Source organism: Macaca nemestrina, chromosome 2 (assembly GCF_043159975.1).
Source record: "Macaca nemestrina isolate mMacNem1 chromosome 2, mMacNem.hap1, whole genome shotgun sequence".
NCBI classification, from domain to species: domain Eukaryota; kingdom Metazoa; phylum Chordata; class Mammalia; order Primates; family Cercopithecidae; genus Macaca; species Macaca nemestrina.
Window position 1 is genome coordinate 158,995,723 of NC_092126.1, and position 26,076 is coordinate 159,021,798.

The 26,076-nt window shown below is 48.1% G+C and overlaps 1 protein-coding gene across 1 annotated transcript in view; it reads left to right on the forward strand.

The window, feature by feature from the left end:
* The window catches only part of LOC105470255 (integrin subunit beta 5), a 122,894-nt gene that overhangs the window by 70,036 nt on the left and 26,782 nt on the right, over positions 1-26,076 (forward strand). Inside the window, exons 9-10 of the mRNA XM_011722054.2 lie at positions 8,344-8,478; positions 20,142-20,571. Of these exons, the coding sequence (XP_011720356.1) occupies positions 8,344-8,478; positions 20,142-20,571 (565 nt within the window). The remainder of the gene's footprint in view (positions 1-8,343; positions 8,479-20,141; positions 20,572-26,076) is intronic.

Consider the following 26,076-nt stretch of genomic DNA (forward strand, 5'->3'; position numbering starts at 1 on the left):
CAGGGTGGAGAAACCCATCCTGCTTGATGAGTCTCCCTCTCACTTCTGCCATCTTGACTCTCATCTGCAGATCTCAGTGAGCCAAGGAGTGGCTCAGACTCAGGCTGGCGGCCTGGGAAGTGCTTAGGTTCTGACACCTCGCGTAGGCAGGCAGTGGTATTCTCCACCTACCCAGTGCCCAGGCTAACCCTGCCACTGTATCCCCTGCATGAGGGAGCAGAGCGTCCACCAGCCACACTGCAAGAAGTGCAAAGCTTGCACACTGAGCTCATCTCACAGTGGCAGGATGGGAATCCCTCAGCCTCATGGACCTCAGCGTAGAGCTGCAGACTAACATGGGAGAATCGACAATCCGTTTTTTTTGTTTTTGTTTTTAATTTTAAAAAATATAGAGAGAGATTGGGGTCTCACTGTGTTGCCCTGGTTAGTCTGATCTTGAACTCCTGGAAGCAGTCCTCATACCTCAGCTTCCCAAAGTGCTGGTTTTACAGGCATGAGCCATCAAGCCTGGCCAAAGAGTCAATGTTTTGCCTACCTACTTAGGATGTGATTGTAATCAAGTCCTTTCAGAGGCTTTGTGAATGGGGCTGTTAAATTCTATGCTATTGTAACATATCATGTGAAGTTGGCCCTAATATAATAAGTGCAAGTTCTTATAGATGTGGTTTAGGTATCACTTTCACATTCCAAGCCATGCATCCACACACTCACCTCCCAAACCTTTGTCTTTCCTACCCTCCTTCCCCTCAATTCGTAACACCCCAGAAGTATTTGACTCAGACCTACCTTCTCTCAGGCAAATGGCAGGCAGAGCTCTTGTGCTGGGAAGTGTGTACCCTCTGCTATCCCTTCCCTTGTGGGTCCCAAGATGGTTGTAGCATCCAGTGCCTACCCACCTGCTCAAGGGGCCAGGTAATTTCTAAACTGGCATTCAGAGTGCCTCTTCCTGTTAAAACTAAGTTATACACAGACTAAGTGTGGCTTAAGTAACATTATTAATCCTAAACTTAGGTAAAATAGTTTTTTCTGGCTAACCTGGGAACCTAAGGAATCAGTGTGGTGTCACGCATCTGCGAGAAAAGTCATCTTGCCGTCCCAGCAGTGACTGGTTACAAATGAGTATTTGGAGCTCAGCCTTTCCCAATGTTGGCCTTGTCCACCTGCCGATGTGGCCCTGTTTTGAGTTGCAAAGTACTGCTCAGCTAGGGGGAACCCTGGGGCTTGGGGGTGTGAGCCTTTGTGTCCTAAAGGCAACGTGTCCTAAAGGCTGCCAGGTGGGCAGCAGTGAGGATTTTTGGCTTGTTTTTCTTCCCTTCCTTCCCCCTTCCCCCCGCCCCGCCATCTCCTGTTATAGCCAAGGGTCCTCTTGCTCTCACAGATTCAGATACTCCCAGAACTTCCTGTTGTGAGAAACTGAAGATTTCCTTCTCTCCTACCCCACTGCCCACATACTAACATCCTCTTTTCTGTTCTCTGGCCTTTAGAGCCTCACCAGATCCCATAGGCACTTCAGAACCCAGAGTGCAGTGAGAGGGTTTCCTAATGAACTTTACACTGTAGTGACTTTCAGATTCCACGGTGAGTGATTTGCTTTACACTTCAGGAAAAGGGGGAACACGTAAGCTGGTTATGTGGGCACAATAGGTCTGTTGAAGTGTGACACCCAGAGAGGGGTTGGGATGTGAACCTGCATGGGAAGGAGGGGCAGGCCTGTGAATGTCACCCTCTTTCCTGGGGTGAGCTGGTGTGAGCTGTGAGCTGCTTGGGTCTTAAACTCTGGATACTGAACTAAGAGAACCAAATCAAGAGCCAGAACCCCTGCCCTGCCACTCTCCCCTTCCGTCTGAGGATGCCAGAGCTGGGCGACCCCACAGGGCAGAAGGGGCACTGCTGCTGGACCCACTTTCACACGCAGGGAGGCCACCGCTTGCCTCCTGCGGAGTCAGGGCCTTTGGGAAGAAATGGCTGAAGAGCAGCTCATCTGGGCTCTGTGGAGTGGGGTGAGGTCCCTCTTTAGGGCTTCTGAGGAGGGGCCACTTGTCAGCATTTCATTGTCAGCCACCTCCTGAATTCAGAGCTCTGGGGCTCCCCAAGATCATTGGCTGGTGAAGGCCCAGGCCCCCTGCTCCTGGCGGCTTTGATATCGGAGGGCATCATGGCGCACAGTTCCATAGACCTGGCTGGGCAGCCTTGCAGCAGCAGGGAAGGCACACTGCTCAGCCAGCTTCTGTGTGACTGGCGGGCTCTGTGTGTCTGTGCTCCTGCTGGGACCACTGAAAACCGGGTAGCAGGAGGCTTTCTTATTGGTTCCCTGCATGGGATCTCATAAGTGCTTAGCCCTGAGCAGGATTTCTCATATATCTACATTCATTTTCTTAGTGGAAATCCAGGGGCCCAGGGTCAAGGAGTGAGAAGGGAAAGCATTCCCTTTGTGGTAGGCAGAGGCCAGGAGAGGAGTGAGGACCCCTCCCTGCTGATGGGGAGTGGGGAGCAGGGATGAGTACAGGGAACAATTGTTCTGGGCTGGAGCTGCTTTTGGAACCTGGAATGAATTCCCAGAGGAACTGTGGGAACCTGGCACTGTCGCTTGACTCTGCGAGTTAAACTAGTTCCTGTAAACAAACATGTGAAATGATGACTTATGAATGAACTTTGAAACTCAGCACTTTTAAAAATGAGTGATGATGACCAGGCATGATGGCTCACACTTGTAATTCCGGTGCTTTGGGAGGCCAAGCTGGGAGGATCACCTGAGGCCAGGAGTTTGAAACCAGCTTGGTCAACATAGTGACTCCTAGTTTCTACAAAAAAATTTGTAAAAATTAGCTGGGCATGCTACTTGGGAGGCTGGGGCAGGAGGATTGCTTGAGCCCAGGAGTTCAAGGCTGCAGCGAGCTGTGATCGTATCACTGTGCTCCAGCCTGGACAACAGAGTGAGACTCTGTCTCTTTTTTTAAAAAAAAAAAAAAAAAAAAAAAAAAAGAAGTAGTGATTATTAGAGTACTCTCAACAATAACTATTTAAATCCCGTGGAAAAGAATTGTAAAGCCTTATTGACATGTAATTAACATACAGCAAACGGTACTGATTTAAAGTATATAATGAGTGTTGACACAAGTATATACCTGTGAAACCATCGCCACCATAAAGATACTGAACATGTCCATTACTCCAAAAAGTGACCCTTGATAATTCCCTTCTTCCACCCCATCCTTCAGGTGAAATTTAAAATATATTTATTAAATACAGAAATGTGAAACTGCAAGATATTTGAAGCAAGTTCAGTTGATCAAAGCCATGTTAGGGGTATGTTGGTTTTCTGTGTTGATTAGAACCTGTGATACTGTGGTATAATAAGATATATATACAGGTCTCTACCCCTAGTTCCTAATATAAAGCCCCTAAAACCTTTGTAGATAAGGACACTAGGAGAATCTTTTGTTATAATATTTGGTCTTTAACGCTGGTTCCTGACACAGAGTTTCCAAGACCATTGTAATTTCCTGGGTAATAAGAACATCTTTTGTTCTAATGAGGTGACTCTCGGGGGCGCTGCTGGACAGCCTCAGGATGGGGGCTGGTTGCCAGGGGAACCAGACATGTGATTAGAGGGTCGGAACTTTCAGCCCCACACCATGACCTCTGGGGAGGTAGAGAGGGGCTGAAGGTTGAGTGGATCACCAGTAGTCAGCGATGTGACCAGTCAGGCCTATGTAACGATACCTTCATGAAAACCCAGAAGGCCTGGATTTGGAGGGCTTTGGGAAAGCTGTGGGACAGGTTCCTGGAGAGTGGCACCAGAGAGGACAGGGAAGTTCTGCACCCTCCTCACACACCTTGCCCTGTTTCTCTTCATCTAGCTCTTCATCTGCAGCCTTTATCTCTTATTAATACATGGGTAAGTGTAAACAGTATTTCCCTGAGTTCTGTGAGCCGTTCTAGCAAACTGATGAAGAAAGGAAGGGGTTCGTGGGAATTTCAGTGTACGGCCAATCCGTTGGAGGTATAGGTGACAGCCTAGTACTTGTGATTGGCATCTGCGGTGGGGGCAGTCTTGTGGGCTGAGCCCTTCACCTGTAGGACCTGACACTATGTCCAGGTGGATAGTGTCAGAATTGTGCTGAATTAGAAGATAACCAACTGGTGTCCAGTAGAGAACTGCATGGTGTGTGGGGGAAACTCCTCACATCTGGTGTCAGAAGTGTTGTGTTGAGTGGTGTGTGAGCATAGAGTAGGAAGAACAGTTTGGGTTTTTCCTTCCAAGTACTCATCTTACTTGCTGCTGTCCTGGCCAATGGGAAGGGCTGGGCTGGGATTCAAGCTCCTTGCACTTGGACTTTTCCCAACTTTGAGCCCCAGCACGGGGGCCCTGGTGCATGTGGGGTGTGCCAGGGCAGCAGGAGAGGCTTTCGTCAGCTCTGCTCTCCTTTCACCTGCTCCGCACCCGGCCAGAATCCAGTCACAGCTCTCTCTGGACCGCTTCTGTTTCTGTCACCTCACCGTCCGAGTGGTTTGTGTTGGATTTCATGAGTCATGCAACACATGACTAAGTGTGGGTGTTGGCTTTTACCTCCCCTAGAGTGCTGGCAGACCATCTGTGGGGACATTCTGAGCAGATTTGGGTTGGAACATATGTAACAGATGCAATGGCTGTGGTATTTGGCCAGGCTGAGGAGGGAGCAGAATGGAAAGGGTATGTTTAATTTCATGTCTTGTAGAATCAACTCTGGTGTACACATCTCTCAGAGTGTGAAATCTTCAACTTGGATTTATGCATTTTTTCTTGCTGTGCCAAATTCTTCACTGTGAGAGGTCTTCCCAAGGGAGTTTGGCAATGTGGTGCTTTGCTCTGTAATACGTGCTGGTGAGAGAATCCCTTCCAGAGCTCAGCCGTGGAGCCCTGGGTCCACACGTGCAGAACAGAAGCCCTGGGTCCACACGTGCAGAGGGGACTGGCCTCATGTTGCACCCAGGAAGGCCTCTTTTCAGTGTGGGAGTGAGCAGAATAAGCTGGAAAGCACTGGAGCTGCATGTGGACGGTGACATCAGAATCTGTGGTGTATTTTTTTCCTAGCAGAGCACATGTTTCTCTTTTTGTTGTTGCCATAAAGTCTGCTCCCACCCACTCCACAGCTGGCCCGACTTAAAGCAATTGCAGATGTGACCTAACCTGACTGAGTATTTAATAGCCTTTAAACTTCTGACATTCCCAACATCGTCTTGTTTCCTACTGGAGAAGTAAGGAGTGCACCTTGAGGGGCGAATCTGATAGGAGTTAATGAAATTTTAGGAGTCACACATAAAAGTCTTCATGCGTAAGAACTGCACTTTGACCCTCTACTATATTTTATACTCCATTCGTTCATTTTTTCAACAGATATATACTAACAGCCTAATGTGTGGCAGGGATCGTGCTGCACCTTGGAAATAAAATAGTGAGCAAAACACAGTCCTACCCTTCAGCACTCATAGTTTTGGGAGTAGAGACCCTTACAACCGGGATACAACCTGACAATCTCTTTCCAAAGTCACAGAGCCAAATTCCTTTTTATTTTTTTATTTTTGTTTTTTACCTTTTCTGTGGACAGAGAGCCAATTTCCAAAGAAAGAAGTGCGCATCAGGTGTGGGGATTAGAAAGAGCCCTGGGTGAGTGGAGAAGGCCTGCACCCGGTCCTGTGCAGCAGAGTCGTCCCAGGCCACCTTTTCCTTGCCTTGACTTCCAGCTTCCATACACGAGAGGTTTGGGCTGCATCATCTCCACGGTTCCTGCTGCCTGAAATGTCTTAAGAGTTTCTGATTCCAGAGACTCTGTGGGTAGCAGGAATAATACAAACTTCACATCAGAACATGGGGCCTATGGCCTGAGTAGAACCTAAGAGTCCATTTCCATCTAATTCTTAGTTGCTGACTCACAGAGTAGGAGTCCAAGTCCCTCTTGTTTTTTCCCGGATCCTCTCCCAGATCCTCCCTTGGGGCTTTCAAGTGGCAGCTTGGGCAGACCTTGCTGGGGAGCGCTGGTGCTTCCTTCCAAAGTTTTATTTGTGAACCACAGGGCCCCCATATTTCAAGTGATCGTTCCCAAGTAATTTTTTACATGCCTTCACTCTTCAGCTCTTTTACGATACTGTTTTATCTCATCCGCATACTTATTCACAGTTATGAATTTATTTTTTAATATTTGTCTTAAGAAATATTTTCATCTACTTGGCCTGAGACCTTAGCATAGCTGCTAAAACATTCATCTGTCTACCCGTCCATGTGTTTATTTATTCCACAACAGATTGTACTAAGTCCCAGAGAGATCTATGATACAGCCCTTGGACTTCACAACATGGTAGGGAAGACAGATCTGTAAATAACTAATCACAGGCAGCAGCTGAGTGCGGTGTGTATTGAGTGGCGCTTTTGTGACCCTTGCTCAGTTAAGGCTGGCAAGTTGCAAAGGGAAGTGGATTTAAGACGGATCGTATTTTTAGAGTTGTAGAAGGACTTAGATAATTTGTTGCAAAGAGAGAGACTTTTTTTTTGCAGAAAGTATTTTCAACAAGCTGTTAATTTGCTGGAAAACTGCATATTTCACTTATTCAACTTTAGCACTATATGCTCAGCAAAAAAGAGAAAGAAAAGAAAACCCACAAGAGCAAGAGGCAAGTCTGTCTGCTGTTCTGTCCAACTGCCACGCTCCCTAGAGTGCACCTAAGAAGGGAGAAGGAATCTGCAGGGCTGTCTGCGGATGTTGGGGTCCTTGTCTCTCATATGGGTGCATCTTGCTGTACTGTGTGTTGAGTGTATAAACAGACAGTTGTTTTAAATTTTCTGGTAAAATATGACCTCTGAATAAAAGCTGCTTACTTCATTTGGCCTCAGTCTCCAAAGTGGCATCTTCCTTAGAGATTTTCAAGGAAATTATTATTATTATTAATTATTATTATTTTTTAAGAAACAGTCTCACTCTGTCACCCAGGCTGGAGTGCACTGGCATGATCATAGCTCATTGCAGCCTTGAACTCCTGGGCTCAAGCAATCTTCCTGCCTCAGCCCCCTGAGTAGCTACAGGCATGTGTCACAAGGACAATTTTTTAAACTAATAGACATATGGAAAATTTCACAAACTTTTCACAAATTAAATAAACCTGAGTATCCAGCACCCAGGTCAAACACACAGAACATTAGCAAGGCCTAGAAGTCCCTGTTCTGCCCTCTTCCATCACAATCCCTCAAGGGCAACCATTAATTTTGCCTGTTTTTGAATTTCATATAAATAGAGTTATACAATATATATGCCTTTGTCTCTGCCTTCTTTCTAGTAATGTTATATTTGTCAGATTTATCCATATTATTACATGTAGTCATATTTTATTTCTCATTACTGTATGTTATTCCACTGTATGAACATATTACAATTTAAAAAAATCCATTCTACTATTGATAGTAGAATTTCCTGTTTCTAGCTATTACAACAGTATTGCTGTAAACATTCTTGTCCGTGTCTTTTTGGTGACTCATACACTTCTGTTGGGTATAATCCTGGGTGAATGCTAGGTCTGAGGTTGGCCTAAGCTTTAGTAGATATAGCCCAATGGCTTTCTATAGGGTTGCACCAATTTTCACTCCCACCAGCAGGGTTGGGGAGCCATAGTTGCTCTACATCCTTTCCAACACTTGATGTTCTTAGTCTTTATTTTTTTCTGTTCTGATAGGTAATTTTGACTTGATTTTTGTTTGATTCACTGGCTTAAGGATGTAATCCACACATAAGGTTGGATTCTCTCATTATGTAGTTTCAAACTCAGGCATATGGACCTCATCTGATGGGGATAGGTATGGATGTGAATGATATGGTGGATTCCTGGAGAAAGTGCCTGCTGAGCTGATTTGAAGGATGATAAGGAGCCAGCCAGGAGGAGTAAGGAGAGGAGCCGTTGTGCAAAAGATCATTACCCTGGGTACACGGAAAGGCTCAAAGCCTGGAGTGCACACTCCAAGACTGAGGAACTGCATGTCTGAAGCCAAGTGTGGGGATGAGAGGTGGCTCTGGAGAAGCAAGCAGGGGATGGGGCATAACCCGTTTGAAGCAGATAATATCATATGGCAGGTCGACCATTATCAACTTCTCCAAACTCACAGAGGGAGACCTCAGGCTGAGTCTAGCAAGATGTTGTGTGAGTGCAGAGGGAAGGGAAAGGATGAGGGAGGGCCAGGGAACCAAGCTCACTGGCTCTTCCCTTGGCTTGGGATTCCTGAGTTAGAGGAAACCACATGGGCCTCAGAAAACCAGTGTGGGAGCACCTCAGCCACAGCCTTTATTAAATGGTTGGGCTTCATTTTCTCTCTCCGTTCAGAGTATCCGGTCTAAAGTGGAGCTGTCAGTCTGGGATCAGCCTGAAGATCTTAATCTCTTCTTTACTGCTACCTGCCAAGATGGGGTATCCTACCCTGGTCAGAGGAAGTGTGAGGGCCTGAAGATTGGGGACACGGTAAGTCTCACCCCAAGTTTGTATGAACTCTTACTAGCATTGGTCATCAGTCTTTGGGTTCTAATAACTTTTGTGACTTATTAGAGTCCTTTCAGAATTTATATTCTGTTTTCCAATTCAGCATCCCAGAGGAGTCTCCTAAGCCTGTTTTGCATGATGTGTTCAGAGTCTCAGGTGAACTTGTTAAAGAGCCCAGTCAATAGGCAGCCCTCAGCACATTGCTACCTGAGGCTTTCTCGGGTTGGCATTGTGACTTTGGTGTTTTAAACCATTATCCTCTTAGCTTGACACAGTTGTAATCAGGAGGAAGAGTACAGGTGGGAATCCAGGAGACCTGGCCTTCATTCCCAGTCTTCTGCAAATAGCTGTGTTCCTTGGATAATCTGACCGTCACTTTTCCTTTCTGTGAAATGTAAAGAAAGCCACTCCCCCCGTTCTGTTTGGTGAAATAGAATGGATGACTCTACAGGAATGGAGGACACAGATGCCTTGTCCAGATTAAGTTTATTCAAATGATGTATGAAGATGTATGCCTGTGCACTAAACCAAGGACTTGGGTGAGGGAGCAGGGAGGAGGACATGTGGGCAACAAGAACACAGACACAGACACGGGCACAGAGGCCAGTGAGTGGTGATGGACAGCTAGCCACACATCTTCTGGGGGTCCTGCTGCTGGAAGCAGGTCATCAGCTCCATTCCTGACTTGCTTTGTTGATAGGTCCAGTGCTCAGTAAACAGAAGACCAGTGAGGGATAATTCTCTTCCACACTTAAAAGAATCTAGTTAGAAACAGAAAAACTATAGAGACCTTACAAATAGATGGCTATATTCTCTTGGCATTCATAGCACTCATGACGGCCAAGGCGGATATAAGCTGACTCATCCCCTGGCTTCAGGGAAAGAACTTGCGGAGACAGGGACAGTCTCATGGCTGGTAGCAGTGGTCTCCTCGGGCTTCTCCACATTCCACTGTAGATCCTTTCCCATCCCCGTCTTCACACTTGTCCCTCACCCACTTCACAACACACAAACATACCTCTTACCCTTCCCAAATCTTACTGCAGTGCCTCGCTCCCCCAAATAAAGGGACAGTTCAAAATATCATATGGAAGTTGAGAAAATGAAAGCCTCTCATGACTGGCTAGCAAGGCCTTTTCTAAGACATGTTGTTTCCAAGTTTATTTTGCTTTTAACAAGCTTGAAAGAAGGCCTAATCAAGCTGTCAGATGATAAGTCATTACAAATGATTATTATTGATTGATTGATTGATTTGGAGACAGAGTCTTGCTCTGTCACCCAGGCTGGAGTGCCATGGCATGATCTCAGCTCACTGCAACCTCTGCCTCCAGATTCAAACGATTCTCATGCCTCAGCCTCCCAAGTAGCTGGGATTATAGGCATGCACCACCACACCTGGCTAATTTATGTATTAGTAGAGACGGAGTTTCACCGTGTTGCTCAGTCTGGTCTCGAACTTCTGGACTCAAGGGATCCTTCCACCACAGCCTCCCAAAGTGCTGGCATTATAGGTGTGAGCCACCGCACCTGCCCACAAATGATTATTTATGGCTTTTAACTCAGAAGACATTCGTAGAACAAGGTGACATTGCTGTTAAAAAACTCCTGTTCCCATCTTTCTATTAATGTGAACTTTTTTGTGTTTAAATCTCTACAAGTGAAAAACAGAAATATAATTGATGTGAATCCGTCTTGTTTAGCAATAATTAATATTATTTTACATTGGGGGAAAGCCTTATCTCATTAAAGAGGTACTTCCAATAACATTTTACTGTTTATTTTTAATAATTGTAGGAAGTTGCAATGTATTTATGTTATTTTCATGCATTATAATGATTACTCAATCCAGATGATTAAAAAAACAAAACAAAACACTAATGCTTTACAGTTACAGGACAGGGTTTAAAGAGATAGTTATAAAAAATGAAATGAGGCCGGGCGCGGTGGCTCACGCCTGTAATCCCAGCACTTTGGGAGGCCGAGGCGGGCAGATCATGAGGTCAGGAGATCAAGACCATCCTGGCTAACAAGGTGAAACCCCGTCTCTACTAAAAAATACAAAAAAAATTAGCCAGGCATGATGGCAGGCGCCTGTAGTCCCAGCTACTCAGGAAGCTGAGTCAGGAGAATGGCGTGAACCCTGAAGGTGGAGCTTGCAGTGACAGGGCGAGACTCTGTCTCAAAAAAAAAAAAAAAGAAATGAGGCAGAAATAGCCAAAAATCCCCAACAACATGTAAGTGAATTCTATAGATCTGTGGGTAGAATGTTTGGTGCACCATGTCAGGAAAGCTAAAGGATAAAGTGGGAAATATACCCAAACAAGGAACCCTTTACTTGGAGAAATAGGTATGATGGAAAAGAGAAGGGAGGGGGATGGACTCTCTAATCTAGCATACACCAGGTTTCAGGAAGGCTCTTGACAATTTCTAATGACATCCTTATAAATAAGGCAAATATTTAATAGTATGAGTTGACAACAGCACAGTCATGCGGATTTGTGGCTGGGTGAACATGCTGTCTCAGAGTGTTGATAATGCAGCCAGTGGGAGGACTTGACTGAGGTTCCAATGTCTTCTGTCTGTTGTGTTTATCATTGGCTTGGGTTGAACTCATAGGAGACCTGCTTATCAAATGTGGGAAGGCCGCAGAGCTGGAGAAAACAGCTTATGTTATAAAGCAGGAAAACCAAGATTTAAAAATATTTTTCAAAATTGAGATGGATTGAAATCATGAAGATTAATGTCTTACATTTTAGTTCAGAATATAACTAGGATATAGGAAACTTGGTTTGATAGTAAAAGAAAAACATCTGGCCGATTATAATGGCTCAAAGGCTCAATGCAGATAAACAGTGATTAAAAAAAAAAAGTCCGCCAGGCGCAGTGACTCATGCCTGTAATCTCAATACTTTGGGAGGTCAAGGTGGGAGGATCACTTGAAGCCAGGAGTTTAAAACCAGCCTGGACAATAAAATGAGACCCCCATCTCTACAGAAAATAAACTAGCCAGGCATGGTAGTGCACACCTGTGGTCCCAGCTACTCAGGAGGCTGAGGCAGGAGGATGGCTTAAGCCTAGGAGTTCAAGGCAGCAGTGAGCTGTGATCACACCACTGTATTCTAGCATAGATAACAGAGTGAGACCCCGTCTCTTAAAAAAAGAAAATTAATGGCTGGGCACAGTGGCTCACTCCTATGATCCCAGCATTTTGGGAGGCCAAGGCTTGTTGATTGCTTGAGCTCAGGAGTTTGAGACCAGCCTGGGCAACATGGCAAAACCCGGTCTCTCCCCACAATACAAAAATCAGCTGGGCATGGTGGGGAGCACCTGTGGTCCCACCTACTTGAAAAGCTGAGGTGGGAGGATCGCTGGAGCACGGGAAGTTGAGGCTGCAGTGAGCCATGACTGGGACACTGCACTCCAGCCTTGGTGACAGAGTGAGACCCTGTCTCAAATAAATAAAGATAAATAAATAGCAGGGTGGGCACAGTGGCTCATGCCTGTAATCCCAGCACTTTTGGAGGCTGAGGTAGGTAGATCACCCGAGGTCAGGGGTTCGAGACCAGCCTGGCCAACATGGTGAAACCCTGTCTCTACTAAAAATACAAAAATTAGCCGGCGTGGTGATGTGCGCCTATACTCCCAGCTACTCGGGAGGCTGAGGCAAGAGAATCGCTTGAACCTGGGAGGCAGAGGTTGCAGTGAGCCCAGATCACACCACCACACTCCAGCCTGGGTATCAGAGTAAAACTCCTTCTCAAAATAAATAAATAAATAAATAAATAAATAAATAAATAAATAAAAAGTAATGCCAGTTGAAGCTGTATTTAATAGAGATATTTTGAAACCTCACACTTGGAGTTCTATGTTCAGTTATTTATTTTTATTTTTATTTTTATTTTTTTTTAGCTTTAGAGACAGGGTCTTACTCTGGTTCCCAGGCTGCAGTACAGTGGCTTGATCATAGTGCACTGTAACCTCCAACTCCAAGGCTCAGGCGATCCTCCTGCCTCAGCCTCCCAAGTAGCTGGGACCACGGACCTGCACCTCCATGCCCAGCTAATTTCTTTGTGGGTTTGTTGTTGTTGTTGCTGTTTTTGTAGAAACAGAGTCTCGCTATGTTGCCCAGAATCGTTTTGAACTCCTGGCCTCAAGTGATCCTCCTGCCTTGACCTCCCAAAGTACTGGGACTATAGGCATGAGCCACTGTGCCCAGCCCAGTTCTTTTTGAAAAAGAAAAGTGACAAGCAACTATCATGATGTATTGTTTAGAAGCTAGGAAGGTCAAAGGAACTAATGTTTGTTGATAGTATGATTGTAAAGTCAGAACTCTTTTCAGATGCAAAAAAAACTGAAGCCAATTTATGCTGCCCAAAGTGAAAAGGAGAAAGTCATTCTAAATATATTGGGGTTCCTCATGGAAAGCAGGAATACAGTTAGTCTTGGGAAGGACCAGAAACAATCTAGACAATGAGCAGTCTGTGGTCACTAATTCTCTGGAAGGAAGGCATTGTTATTCATGCTGACAGATGGGGAAGACTGAGGCACGAAGCATACAGGTACATAGCCTGTAAGTGTCGATGTGAAAATTCAAAGCCAGGGCTTTCTGTTCTGAAGCCAGCTCCCTCACCACCTTTATCCGGCTTCTTGGTGCCCACAATTCTATTCTACCAAACCTATTTCAAAGGACTCTACCAGCACAAAGTACGATCCTGAGGAACAGGAGCCTCCACGGGAGAGTGCTGCTGACTGAGCCCCCCTGCACCATGTGGGGAGCCCAGCACTTGCGCACTGCTGACAGGCAGCCTGGGATTTGAGGATCAGCGTGACCTGCCCCAGCTCCCCCAGCTAAGAGGCAGTGAACTCACAAGCCAAACCAAGGTTGTTCCCCCTCCACAGCAGGTCATCTCGCTCATCACTGTCTCCCCATTACAGAGCAAACTATATTTGTTTGCATGGAATGGGGATATCCAATGTGCCCTGTCCAACGTGCCCCTTACTGTGGTGGGGGCATTACTGTTGCTGTCTGCCTCTTACAGCAGCTTTGTAAGGGAGCTTTTCCTTCCCCATTTTATGTATGAAAAACTAAGACTCAAAGTGGGGCCTGAGAAGTGTGCCAGAAGCCTCAAGCATCGGGAGCCAAGTTGGGGGCTGCTTCTGAGGCCACAGGGCATGTGTTTGCCCTATGCCTCACACACTTTGGGAGTAACAGCTTCTAGGAAGCATACAGTGTTGTCATGGCCACTTATGGATGGACGCTCCAGCGTACAGATTTTCATTTTTACTGGGATACCTCAGAAAAATGGGGAAATTGTCCAGAACTTGAAAAAGATTTTACATGATTTTGCAAATGCTCTGAAAATCTCAGATGTATTGAAGTAGTTTTTAGAGCATTCGAAGTGACACTAAAGAAGAGGGGAACTTCTGCTCAGGCCGGCACCTTTGACAGCTCTTCCTGTGGGATTGGATGGGCCGCAGCCCTGTGGGAACCGCAGGGGCCCTAGGCGACTGACCCGAGCTGGCCCTTTGTTTCTACTCACTGTCCCAGTGTTGTTGTCTTGCTGTCTAAGGGCCACGGTCACATGGCCTCAGCTCCACTGCGAGGGCTGTGGGGTTTTTGTTTTCTGTGGACGAAGACAGGCTGGCACAGGGCAGTGGCCACTCTGCTCTTCAGAGCCAGACATGATTCTGTTCACAAGGGCCACACCAGGCCATGCAGGCCAGGAGAGGCAGCTCTCTTGAGGAGAGCTGAAGGCCATCAGGGGCAGAACTGGCTCCATCATTTGTAGGTTCCAGTGCAAAATGAAAATATGGGGTCCATGTTCAAAAATCATTAAGAATTCCAGCACAGCAACCACAGAGCATTAAAGTAAGCATGGGCCCTTCTGAGTGGGGGGACCCTGTGACTGCACAGGCATATATGTGCCAGGGAGCCGGCCCTGGCATGGGGAGTTGAGGGGCTTTCCCTTTGCGATGAAGGAGACGGGTCTGTCAATTCCTCTGATCCCCAAGACAGAAGGGGTGCACTTACAGCCGGGACCAGTCTGGTTTTCTTAACCCTGGCCCAAGAAGGCAAACTTTCCATCCCTTCTCTCAGGCTGAACTGTCTCCAAAGCATTGACAGTTGGGCTTTGGCAAGCGGAGGTGCTACTGAGTGTGTATATCCCTCTGGACGTGTGTTCCAAAGCCATACATTTCAGAACTTGCCAGTGACTGTGCTGACATCCACTCGTACTCAGTAAGTGTTTATGTACCAAATCCCATGCTCACTCAGAATGGACAGATGAGGCCACAGATCAGGGATCTAGTGGAGGAAATAATGTGCAGAGGAGTCAGCTCCGTAGAGGGTGACAAGTGCTGTGGGAAAGCCAGGTGTGGCACTGCAGGAACCCAAGGAAGAAGGGCCCAGCACTGCAGAGGGAGCTGTTGGAGCTGAGGCTCAGAGCACCAGTAGGAGTTTCCCAGACAGAGAAAGAGGGGGTGGGCTGGTCCCGTCAGTGGGCCTGCCACGTGCATATTGGCAAGATATGTCTGCTAGGGTGTGAAGGGCATCGTCCTTTGGCCAGTGGAAAGCAGCTGATGGTGATGGCCATGGAGGCAAGAGGAGTGGGCTGAGGAGGGAGGGGAGAGTGGCTGGCTTGGGCCACAGTGGTGAAATATACCCGCCAACCTAAGGGGTCTGGCCATTGTTTGGTAAGTGGGTTCCATTCTTTGGTGGCAGGAGTTGAGAGGGCTATGGGCAAGTCAGGGAATGGTGGTGGGGGTAGACAAGAATACCGAGCATAGCTGGAGGGTCTGGGGATGCCCCTGGAGAAGAAGGATTAGGAAAAGCAGGCAGGGTTCAGCTGTCATCAGGGATCTCAGGGTCTGGCCTGTGGACAAGGACACAGCCCGTGTGAGGGCCAGCCAGATGGACCTCGCCTCCTCATTATCACAACTTCCTGCAGAGGTGGAGGAGGTGCAGGCTGTGGTTCTGTGACAACCCTGTGTGCTCTGGGTCAAGATAGATGTCTAGCAAGAAGCAGGAGAGGTGGCAAGGGCTGAGGGGCAGGGATGTCCTCAAAGAGAAATAGGCTTAAATCAAACCGTGAAAGCCCCAAATCCAATGAGATTCTCTTTCCCAGTTTTCAATTGTTTCCCTAGTTTTCCTCCCTGTATCCTACACCAACCATCAAAAGTCAGTTTACTTAGGAACTGGCTTCAGCAAATCAGTATGCAAGTGGCTGGCTGTGAGGCTAGCATGGACGCCCAGCACAAAGCAGCCAGTGAACCCCGTCGTGGACTTCCCACAGCACTCCCTCCCTGCTCCTGTCCATTCCTTGGGGCCCTGTAGCCTGTGCCCATCCCAGCTCCTTTTTTGTTGAGATCTGAGCAGATTTGGCATTTGCATTGGATAGCCCTGGATCTGGTGGGTTCGGGTGGGGGCTGGGCAGCCCTTTTGAAAGGGTACATCAGACCAGCAGCCCCACAGGGGAACGAGGAGAATCCCAATGAAGTTCTAATAACAAGACTGGGCGGGAGGGCTGCTGTGTCTGTGACCTTCCTCTGGAATCTCGGAGCTAGTGAATGGAAAGTCTCCAGGAACTGGGGAGCCTTCAGTATCAGTTGAAGTTCTCAGGAATCAGGGAAGGGACTCGAAGAGGCCTCATTCCAGCTGCCTTCCAGCCTCTCTGGATTCTTTCCAAATCCAGTAGGGAAAATGGACCCTCTGAAAGGAGGGGTAAGTGAACAGATTTCTTTGCTGGTCCTGAAGTGCTTTTTATAGCACTTCCTGTGCCCAGCAGGAGCTGAGACCCAGTGGCTGAAATAGACAGAACATTCTCTGGTTATCAGGCATCTGGCTGCACTCCAGGCTGCACAGGGCCAGACAGATAGCACCTCACTTGGACCGAAGCCTTGGCTGGGGAAGGCCTCAGGACCTGCTTGAAAGCTGGACCCTCCTTGTTTGCCCAGCTGGGCAGACAGTGCCTGAATGTTTCTACATGCTGGTGATTGGGCACCAGCACTTTAGGGGTGCCCTAACCTCCCACTTTCTCCCCGACACATCAGCAAGATTCTGGAGACTTAACTCTCACTTTCATTGCTTTAACCCCAAGGCAGGCAAGTTTCCATGGGAGAAGGTTTTACTCACAGGTGTGCACTCCCCACAGTCTTTCAATACTAAATGCCTTTGGCCCTTGGTCCAGGTCATTCCTCTGTAGTTTATTCAGTTTCTGACCTGCAGATGCCTCTGCGGGCCACAGGCTTTTCATTGAAAAAGTCCAGCAAGTTGTAGCCCTAGGAGTACAGGGTTTCAGCGGTAACTTGAAGCAAGCTACAGGTAGCTTCAAGCATGTCACTGAAGTGGGAGCTTCCAGCAAGTAGTAATAGGAGATGCAAGCAAGTTTCTCTCTGGGCCTCAGAAGGGAGGGATGGCATCTGCTCCTCAAAAGCTCCATTCACCTCTGCATTCTTGATGGCCCCATGGGTGGCTTCGAGCAGGCATAGTCCCCACCCCCATCCCATCTGTAGGCTCAAATCATTCTCAGCCCATGGCAGAAAGATGTGGAGATGCCTCTGGTCACCACTTTGGGGATCACCATCAAGGGGTCCCTTTAGTAAGCCAGGCTGGCTCTCCCTCCGTACCCCGATGAGGTAGACCTCATTCCCCCTTCTAGGAGGTGATATGCTAAGGAGAGCACAGGCCCTGCTTTAGGCCTGGCCCCACTCCTCCTCAGCTGTGTGACCGTGATTAAATCCACCAATCCTGTTTTCTCTCTGGTAAAGTGAGGACACTTCCTTCTAGGGCATTTAAAAGAGACGCTTGTGGAAAAGTCCAGCACAGTGCCTGGTACATAGTAGGTAGTTATTAACTAATAGTTATTAGTTAATAACTATTAGTGGTTTTGTTTTGTTTTGATTTGTTCTTTTTGAGACAAGATCTCACTCTGTCGTCCAGGCTGGAGTGCAGTGACATGATCATGGCTCACTGCAACCTCCCCCTCCCGGGCTCAAGCAATCCTCCCACCTCAGCCTTCTGAGTAGCTGGGACCACTGGCATGTGCCAAAACGCCCAGCTAATTTTTCATACTTTTGGTAGAGATGGGGTTTTTCCATGTTGTCCAGGCTGGTCTCAAACTCCTGGCCTCAAGTGATCCTCCCAGTCTGCCCACCTCAACCTCCCAAAGGGCTGGAATTACAGGCGTGAGCTAGTATGCCCGTCCTATTCGTGTTATCCTTTAACCAATTTCATTGTCCAAGTGGATTGAATCTTTACTTACCTTGAGAGACTCCCTGTACCTCGAGACCTTGGAACTTAACCTTGGAATTGTTTCTGTCAACCTTTCCCCTTTGCCTCCTCCTGCTCTTCCTACCCCACAGAGATGGAAGGTGAGGTGGAGCTAGCCCAAGCTGTGCAGCTGGCCTGGTCCCCCGATTGTCTTCTGATCCTGTGCTCCTAGCTATCCTCAGCTCACCTATCCAAAAGCCTCTCCTGTTGAACCTCTTGGCTAATGCTGAGTCCTGGGTGTCTGTCGTCAAGCCTTTGAAGCAGCAGTTTGCTGCCACGCAGGACTTTCTGCAGGACTGAGAGAGCAGGATCTATCTTCCTGCTCAGTCCCATACCCTCTACCCTCTCCCCGTGTCCTTAGATGTCACAGCATCTGAAGGGAGGCCTTTTAGAACCAGTAAAAATCTCAAAGTAATAGGGATCTATATGTTTAGAAACAGGTATTTATAATGTTCTCAAAAAACGAACATCGTGGGCCAGGTACAGTGGCTCACGCCTGTGATCTCAACACTTTGGGAAGCTGACGCGGGTGGATCACTTGAGGTCTGCAGTTCAAGCTGACCTGCCTGGCCAACACAGTGAAACCATGTCTCTACCGAAGATACAAAAATTAGCCAGGCATGGTGGCAGGCACCTGTAATCCCAGCTATTCGGGAGGCTGAGGTGGGAGAATCGCTTGCACCCGGGAGGCAGAAGCTGTAGTGAGCCGAGATGGTGCCACGGCACTCCAGCCTGGGTGACAGAGAGAGACTGTGTCTCAAAACAACAACAACAAAAACATTGTTACCTGAAGATTGTCCAGTAAATCAGGTGAATGATGACATTTTAAAAATTAGCTATAATGACTGGGTGCAGTGGCTCATGCCTGTAACCCCAGTGCTTTGGGACGCCAAGGTGGGTGGATCACGAGGTCAGGAGATCCTGGCCAACATGGTGAAACCCCATCTCTACTAAAAATACAAAAATTAACTGGGTGTGGTGGTGCGCACCTGTAATCCCAGCTACTTGGGAGTCTGAGGCAGGAGAATTACTTGAACCCAGGAGGTAGAGATTGCAGTGAGCTGAGAGCACGCCATTGCACTCCAGCCTGGCAATAGAGCGAGACTCCACCTCAAAAAAAAAAAAAAAGCTTTATTCCAACCCAAATAATAGAATTAAGAATAGTAATAGCTGAAAGTGGCTTCTAACCTATTCTGAGCTTCAGAATGATCTGAGGAGCCTTTTGAAAAATAAAGACATTTGGACCTAGATCCAGTGAGTCCGTTTGTGGGATGGGCCAGGCCTCTGTTTAGGGAGTAAGGGAGAACCCACCGCTGAGTAAAACTTCACAACGGCATTTCATCAGGGTGCACAGGCCACCTGTCTGTGTGTCTTCATAGAATCCACAGTGCCTTGCTCCGAGGGACCTGCTGAGTGATTCAAACCTCACATGGCTCTCCTCAGGGGGGTGAGGAGAGGGTGGGGGAGTCAGGCTCTAGTTCCTGAATCAGACCAAGCCTCATCCTTGCTTTCCCTCCATCCCAGCCCTGTGGGCAGCTGACAGGCATCCCTCCCGCACCATCTGCCACCCAGCCAGGCCCACCTTGAGCCTGTTTCCAAGACAAGCTGTGAGAAGCTCCTGAATGAGAAACACTTCCTTATATATTCTGTTTAAAAAGAAAAGGTCTGTCCATGTGCACAGTGCATTTCATCAGTGGCGACTCGTCTTTAAGACCTCACGGCATGGGGGGATTGTGAAAGATGCAGCTATGACAAGCACTCACAGAGGAGGAATTGGGGCACGGGGGGCTCGGGGGTGTCTGAAGAACAAGCTCTGGAGTCAGCTGAGCCCTTTGCCAGCAGGCACGGAGCCCTCTCTACGGTGGGCCAGGTGGGTCCCCTTCACCCAGCACCCTGTGAGAGTGCCACCATGCTCCTGCATCTAGCATCATGCCTGGCACAGAGGCAGTGCCCAGGAAATATTTGTCCACTGAATGACTTTTTAAATGAGAAGAGAAGAGGCATCTGCAGTGGGGCTGGGAAGAGGATAGGATAAAAGAGAAAAGAAAGGGAGAACAAGAACTGTGTGAACTCAAGGAAGCCCTGTATCTTTCTGCAGAGGTCCATTTCCTCAGGGTCATGAGGATGCAAAGAGATAATGAATCTTTAAAAAATCGTCTGTCAAATGTGAGCCCACCTGCACATTCTGTTCTCCAGGAATTGTGGGAGCTTGCTGGTTCTGAGGTCTCTTCCTACTCAGGCCACCTCGGTGGTTCTACCTGTGTGCATGGAGAGGGCTGGAGTTTGCAGCTGCTCTTCATCAACAGCCCTGCCCCTGAGTGAATGGGAGACCCTGACTTGCCACAGCCATGACGTCCCCTCTCTTTCTTCTGCCCAGGCATCTTTTGAGGTGTCAGTGGAGGCCCGAAGCTGCCCCAGCAGACACACAGAGCACGTGTTTGCCCTGCGGCCGGTGGGATTCCGGGACAGCCTGGAGGTGGGGGTCACCTACAACTGCACGTGCGGCTGCAGCGTGGGGCTGGAACCCAACAGCGCCAGGTGCAGCGGGAGCGGGACCTATGTCTGCGGCCTGTGTGAGTGCAGCCCCGGCTACCTGGGCACCAGGTGTGAGTGCCAGGATGGGGAGAACCACAGCGTGTACCAGAACCTGTGCCGGGAGGCAGAGGGCAAGCCACTGTGCAGTGGGCGCGGGGAGTGCAGCTGCAACCAGTGCTCCTGCTTCGAGAGTGAGTTCGGGAAGATCTACGGGCCTTTCTGTGAGTGCGACAACTTCTCCTGTGCCAGGAACAAGGGAGTCCTCTGCTCAGGTAAGTGTCCCCAGCAAGCGCTTTAGCTCTGAGCCAGGCCCAGATGCTGTTAGGACACCCTCCCAAAGCCTGCCTTTTACTCGGTGGTGGTAGAAAGTGTCACTACCATGGCTCTCCTTGGAGAAGACAGTGGGCCAGCCTTGCTGCCCGTAGGCAGGAGGTGGGGACCAGTGTGCAGAATACAAAAGCAGAAGGCATTGCCATAAATTGCGGACTCTCAGAGTTCGAGGGGCCTGCCTGTGGGTCATCTACCTTACTTCCCAATTCATGCAGGACTGGCCTGCACAGCATTCCTGACAGGTAGAGATGGTCAGCCTCTTCTTGATTGCCTCCTCGGATGGGGAGCTCACTGGGGCTGGTAGTGGCCATCTGCCCCTTAGCCAATGGATTCATATCTTATTGCTGCTCCCACAGCTCACCACAAACCTGCTGGCTCAAAATGATACACATTTAATCCATTACAGTTCTGGAGGCCAGAAGTCTGAAATGGATCTTATTTGGCTAGAATCAAGGTGCCAGCAGGGCTGCACACCTCTTAGAAGCTCCAGGGGAGGGTTTGTGTCCTGGCCTTTTCCAGTTCCTAGAGGCCACCTGTATTCTTTGACTTGCAGCTCCTTCTTCCATTTTCAAAACCAGCAGAGTAACATCCTCTAATCTCTCTGACTCTGACCTCTGCTTCTGTTGTCACATCCTTCTCCCTCTCCTATGGACCCTCGTGGTTACAAGGGACCCTCAGTCGAACCCTGGAAGGTCTCCCTATCCCCAGGTCCTCAGCTTACTCACACCTGCACTGTCCCTTTCACCATGTAAGGCCACACAGTCACAGGGTCCAGGGATTAGGATGTGGACATCTCTGGGGCTCTTATTTTTCCTGTCAGAAATCCCCCTTTTTTTTTTTTCTGAGAGGGAGTCTCACTCTGTTGCCTGGGCTGGAGTGCAGTGGCACGATCTCGACTCACTGCAACCTCTGCCTCCCAAGTAGCTGGGATTATAGGCACCCGCCACCACACCCGGCTAATTTTTGTATTTTTAGTAGAGACAGGGTTTCACCATGTTGGCCAGACTGGTCTTGAACTCCTGACCTCAAGTGATCCACCCACCTCAGCCTCCCAAAGTGCTGGGATTACAGGCGTGAGCCACTGTGCCTGGCCCAGAATTGCTCTTTATATTGAAGAGAAACTTGTTTCTCAATAGCTTCCACCCAATGGTTACCATTCTAGAGTCCCTCTTCCACGTCACAAGCTGTCAAACATCTAAAAGCTTCTTTATGGTTCTGTGTTCTCTCTTCTGATGTAGGCTAGACACCGCAAGTCTCTTCCTTGTCTGAGGGTGCTATCATTTGAAGCATGCTTCACAGAATCGAGCGTGTTACTTGTCATGCTGGATAATGAGGGCTTGGTCCAGGGTTCAGCAGAGCATTTGTTTCCTGTGATTTGGACATTCCACTTCCGTGGATGCACCCTGACAATACATTCACCTTTCCTTTTCCTTTTCCTCTTCCTTCCTTCCTTCCTTTTTCTTTGTTTTGAGATGAAGTCTCGCTTTGTCGCCCAGACTAGAGTGCAGTGGTGCAATCTCAGCACACTGCAACCTGTGCCTCCTGGGTTCAAGCAATTCTCCTGTCTCAGCCTCCTGAGTAGCTGGGATTACAAGCACCCACCACCACCCCAGCTATTTTTTTCTATTTTTTTGGTAGAGATGGGGTTTCGCCATGTTGGCCAGGCTGGTCTTGAAGTCCTGACTCAGGTGATCCACCGGCCTCGGCCTCCCAATGTGCTGGGATTACAGGCATGAGCCACTGTGCCCGGGCCACCTTTTCTTTCTGTTAAACAGTCACAATACACTCTTGAGCTGGTTTTTAACTTCACTACCAAAAGTTTGAGGCTTTTTATTTATTTTATTTTTTAGAACTGTGGTTCAGAAGGAGAGGTACTTTTTTAGTGCGTTGTGTTGGAGCTCTTAATTTTCTGAATCTAAACACAGGACTTTACATTGATTCCAGTTAAATGACAAGTTGGCAGTTCCCACTCTGGTATTGCATTCTGATTAAATCCTTCAAAATTGTATCTCAAATTTTATCCAACACCATGCGACCTGTAAAGGTAGTAAGTAAAACAGTTTTAGGCAGGGCTGTGGTTTCTTCTACACATCGTTTATTCTGTGGTTTCTAGGGCTCCCTCCTTAAGAATGGTCTTCCAACTGGGATGGGTGGATTTGAAAGGAACTAAGGGTTCAGCTGGGAAAGAAAGCACAAGGTGTATCTGAAGCAAACCAGGAATGTGCAGATACTCCGTCCTATGGGAGGAAGAATTGTACCTCTACGCAGGGTTGCACAGACGTGGGTTAGCAAGGGAAGCTTCCTGGAGCAGACTGCCATGAGACAAGCGTGAGTACACCCATGGGTGTCATGGGACCAGCAGGTCTAAAACTTGAGTTGCCCTGGAAAGTGCAGGACTTAGTAATGTCATCGCAGAGTAAAGTAGGTGGGAAAATCAGGATTCGACATGCCAAGCATGCAACAGGGATCAACGCTTTCCCCAGCAGAGTGATGATAGGTTGGTCTTAGCTGGATGGTTCTATCTGGTTAGTAGAAAAAGTTTGGGCTAGGCCGGGCGCGGTGGCTCAAGCCTGTAATCCCAGCACTTTGGGAGGCCGAGACGGGCGGATCACGAGGTCAGGAGATCAAGACCATCCTGGCTAACATGGTGAAACCCCGTCTCTACTAAAAAATACAAAAAACTAGCCGGGCGAAGTGGCGGGCGCCTGTAGTCCCAGCTACTCGGGAGGCTGAGGCAGGAGAATGGCGTGGGAGGTGGAGCTTGCAGTGAGCTGAGATCCGGCCACTGCACTCCAGCCTGGGCGAGAGAGCGAGACTCCGTCTCGGGGAAAAAAAAAAAAAAAAAAAAAAAAGAAAAAGTTTGGGCTCAATAGCGGGAGGCCTGGGCCTAAGTCCCATCATACCGTATCTGCTGGTGTGACTTGGGCACAGAGTTGTTATGAGGAATAAGAGATGTGCGTGAAGCACCCAGCACATTGCCTGGCACAAAAGGAAGACACACCCAATGCCGGCTCCTCTATGAGTCAGTGCCACACCACTCTGGGGGGGGCCGCACCTGCTGCCTGGTGTGCAGGAGGGCCCCGCCTTCTCCCAGACAGTCCCCAGGCTTTGCCTGAAAAATTCCGGGGTGGTGGAATGGAGTTTCCATTCCTCTTAGTAGCCACAGTAAAAGTTCTAAGCAGCCTGGCAGGCTTTTTAGCAGCTTTTCTTTTAAAGAAATATTAGCAAACATGACAGAAGTCGTCCCTCCTTCCCCTTCAGGAGCCTGAAATAACCCTCTGGTATGTCTTCACCCTAGAAGCCTGCATGTGTCCATGCAGCCTGAGAGCAAGGGCGTCTGAGTCAGATGCTGTGTGCACGGTTCGTCTCCACAGTTCATCAGGCTGTGGCCTTGGTTGTCTTGGACTTTGGCTTTTCCTGTCTGCTAAGATGGGCCAACACCACTTGTTTCTGCATTATTTTGAGAATTGAAGGAGAAGACAGAGATGAAGGCCCTGGCCTGGTGCTCAGTAGGGAACAGGACCCAGTGGATGTTAGATGCCTCCTCCGTCTCGCTGAGACTGGGCTTTCTCTGAGTACACAGCCTGGGAGACAGGGCAAGTGGGAGATGAGGTATGAGAGGCCCTCAGTGGGGGAAAACTGGTCATTTTGGAAACAGGAATAATCCACAGCTGAGTGAACATGCAGCTTTTTTTACTCAATCATCAGAACCCACAGTCCTGAGTTAATCCTGCATTACAGAATTCTGCCAGACTTCATATCCAAAAACCCCTGGTGCTCTATCTCTTTCTCTTCCCTTCACCCCATACAATCCTGTGGGATTGGGAAATGCTCACATCATGGGGTAGAGAAACCAGAGGTTTGCCAAGCCCTTGAGGCTCCCAGATCAACGATGCCTCAAGTCACTAACTTCCCTGAGGTTGCAGAATGGAATGTCTTTTTTTCTTCCCCACTGGAAAAGCCATAGACAATCATTAAAGAAAACTTGAAAAATACAAGGAAGTTGATGGATGTGTGGCCAGTTGGTGCTGTCCATCTTCTTGGTGACCAGGAGTAATTTGGACCATCTGGGAAACCAGACCTCTTTTCACCCAGGCTGTTTCGTGTGCATCACTTCTGAGGCTGTGTGCTCAGTCAAGACCTTGCCAGAGAGTTGGGGGATTAGCCTTAGGTCAAGAATATTCTGAGCAGTAGTAAGAAATTTTAAAATCATCCACAATTTCATCACTCTTATTTTAAGAGATTAGTTTGTTTCCTTCTAAACTTTCTTCTAAGTTAGTGTATGTGTGTTTATGGCCTCATACAATTTTGTATCATGCTTTTTTTCCTATAATATTATATCCTAAGGAGCACTTGAATTTAAATTACTTTAGTAAATCGTTGATGAGAACATTTTGAGTGTCTTTCCATTGCAGCCCCAACTAACCTCCTCCACCTCTTCACTTTGAAAGCAGCAACTAGTTGAAACGTGACGCTATCCAAGTCTTTCCGGAGAAAATAGTTTCTGGAGTGAGGTCATTGTTGTTTGACAATTTTGGGAAAGACTTAGACTGAGTCCAGCTCCAGGCACGACTTGATAACATATGTGCATGCAGCAGCTTCTTGCACAGTGTTATAGCACCAGCCCTTGTCTCTCAAACCTTATAGCTCAGGAGGGGCTGTGAATGGATGGGTAAGGAATTCCAGTCCCTGGGTCCTTGGCACCTGTGGTCAGCATGAGGCTCACACTCCAGAACTGCGTGCGTTGGTTTTGAGCTCTTGGGTCACGGCTGCATCTGGAGTTGTTGTGGCGGAGAAGCCTGTTTCCCAGCCACCACTCTGCTCTTGAAGGTGCTGACTCAGAGACTCCCAAGCAGCTGACTTCAGCATTCTCTCACAGTTTTACACCCCCTCTTCCCTGCAGCCTGTCTTGGAAGGAAATCGTGTGGTTGTGGTCTGTCTTCAGAGTGGGGTTGAGGGGTGCACTTGAAGAAGTGGCTGAGGCAGAGCCAGGACCAGAGTAGGTAGGGTCACCCCAGAGAAACTCCTTCCACTTCACTGGACTCTCTTATCAATAGGAGGCTTACAGTCCTTGCCCCTACCAAGACAGGGCTGGGGGGAAAGTGCAAGAGATTCCAGGTTTGCAATATGTTATCCGTCATCAAAATGAGCAGTGAACAAATCCGACTAAGGTCTGGAAGCAATTGAACAACTCTGTTATTACTTTTGTGACACATTGTCATGGGAATGTGTGTGAGCTTGGGGCTCTTATGTCTTGGTTTCTAGAGGCAGCTTGACTTAGAGAATGGTTCTGTCCACAAACTGTTTCTGTGTGTTTGAGGGGAGCTTCCTGGGACCATCTTGAGGATTTGTTTTCTTTTGAGTCTCGTAAAGTATTGACCCATAGAATATGAGAAGCAGGACATGTTCTGTTCAGTTGTTTTTCGTGTAATAAAAGATTCTTGCTC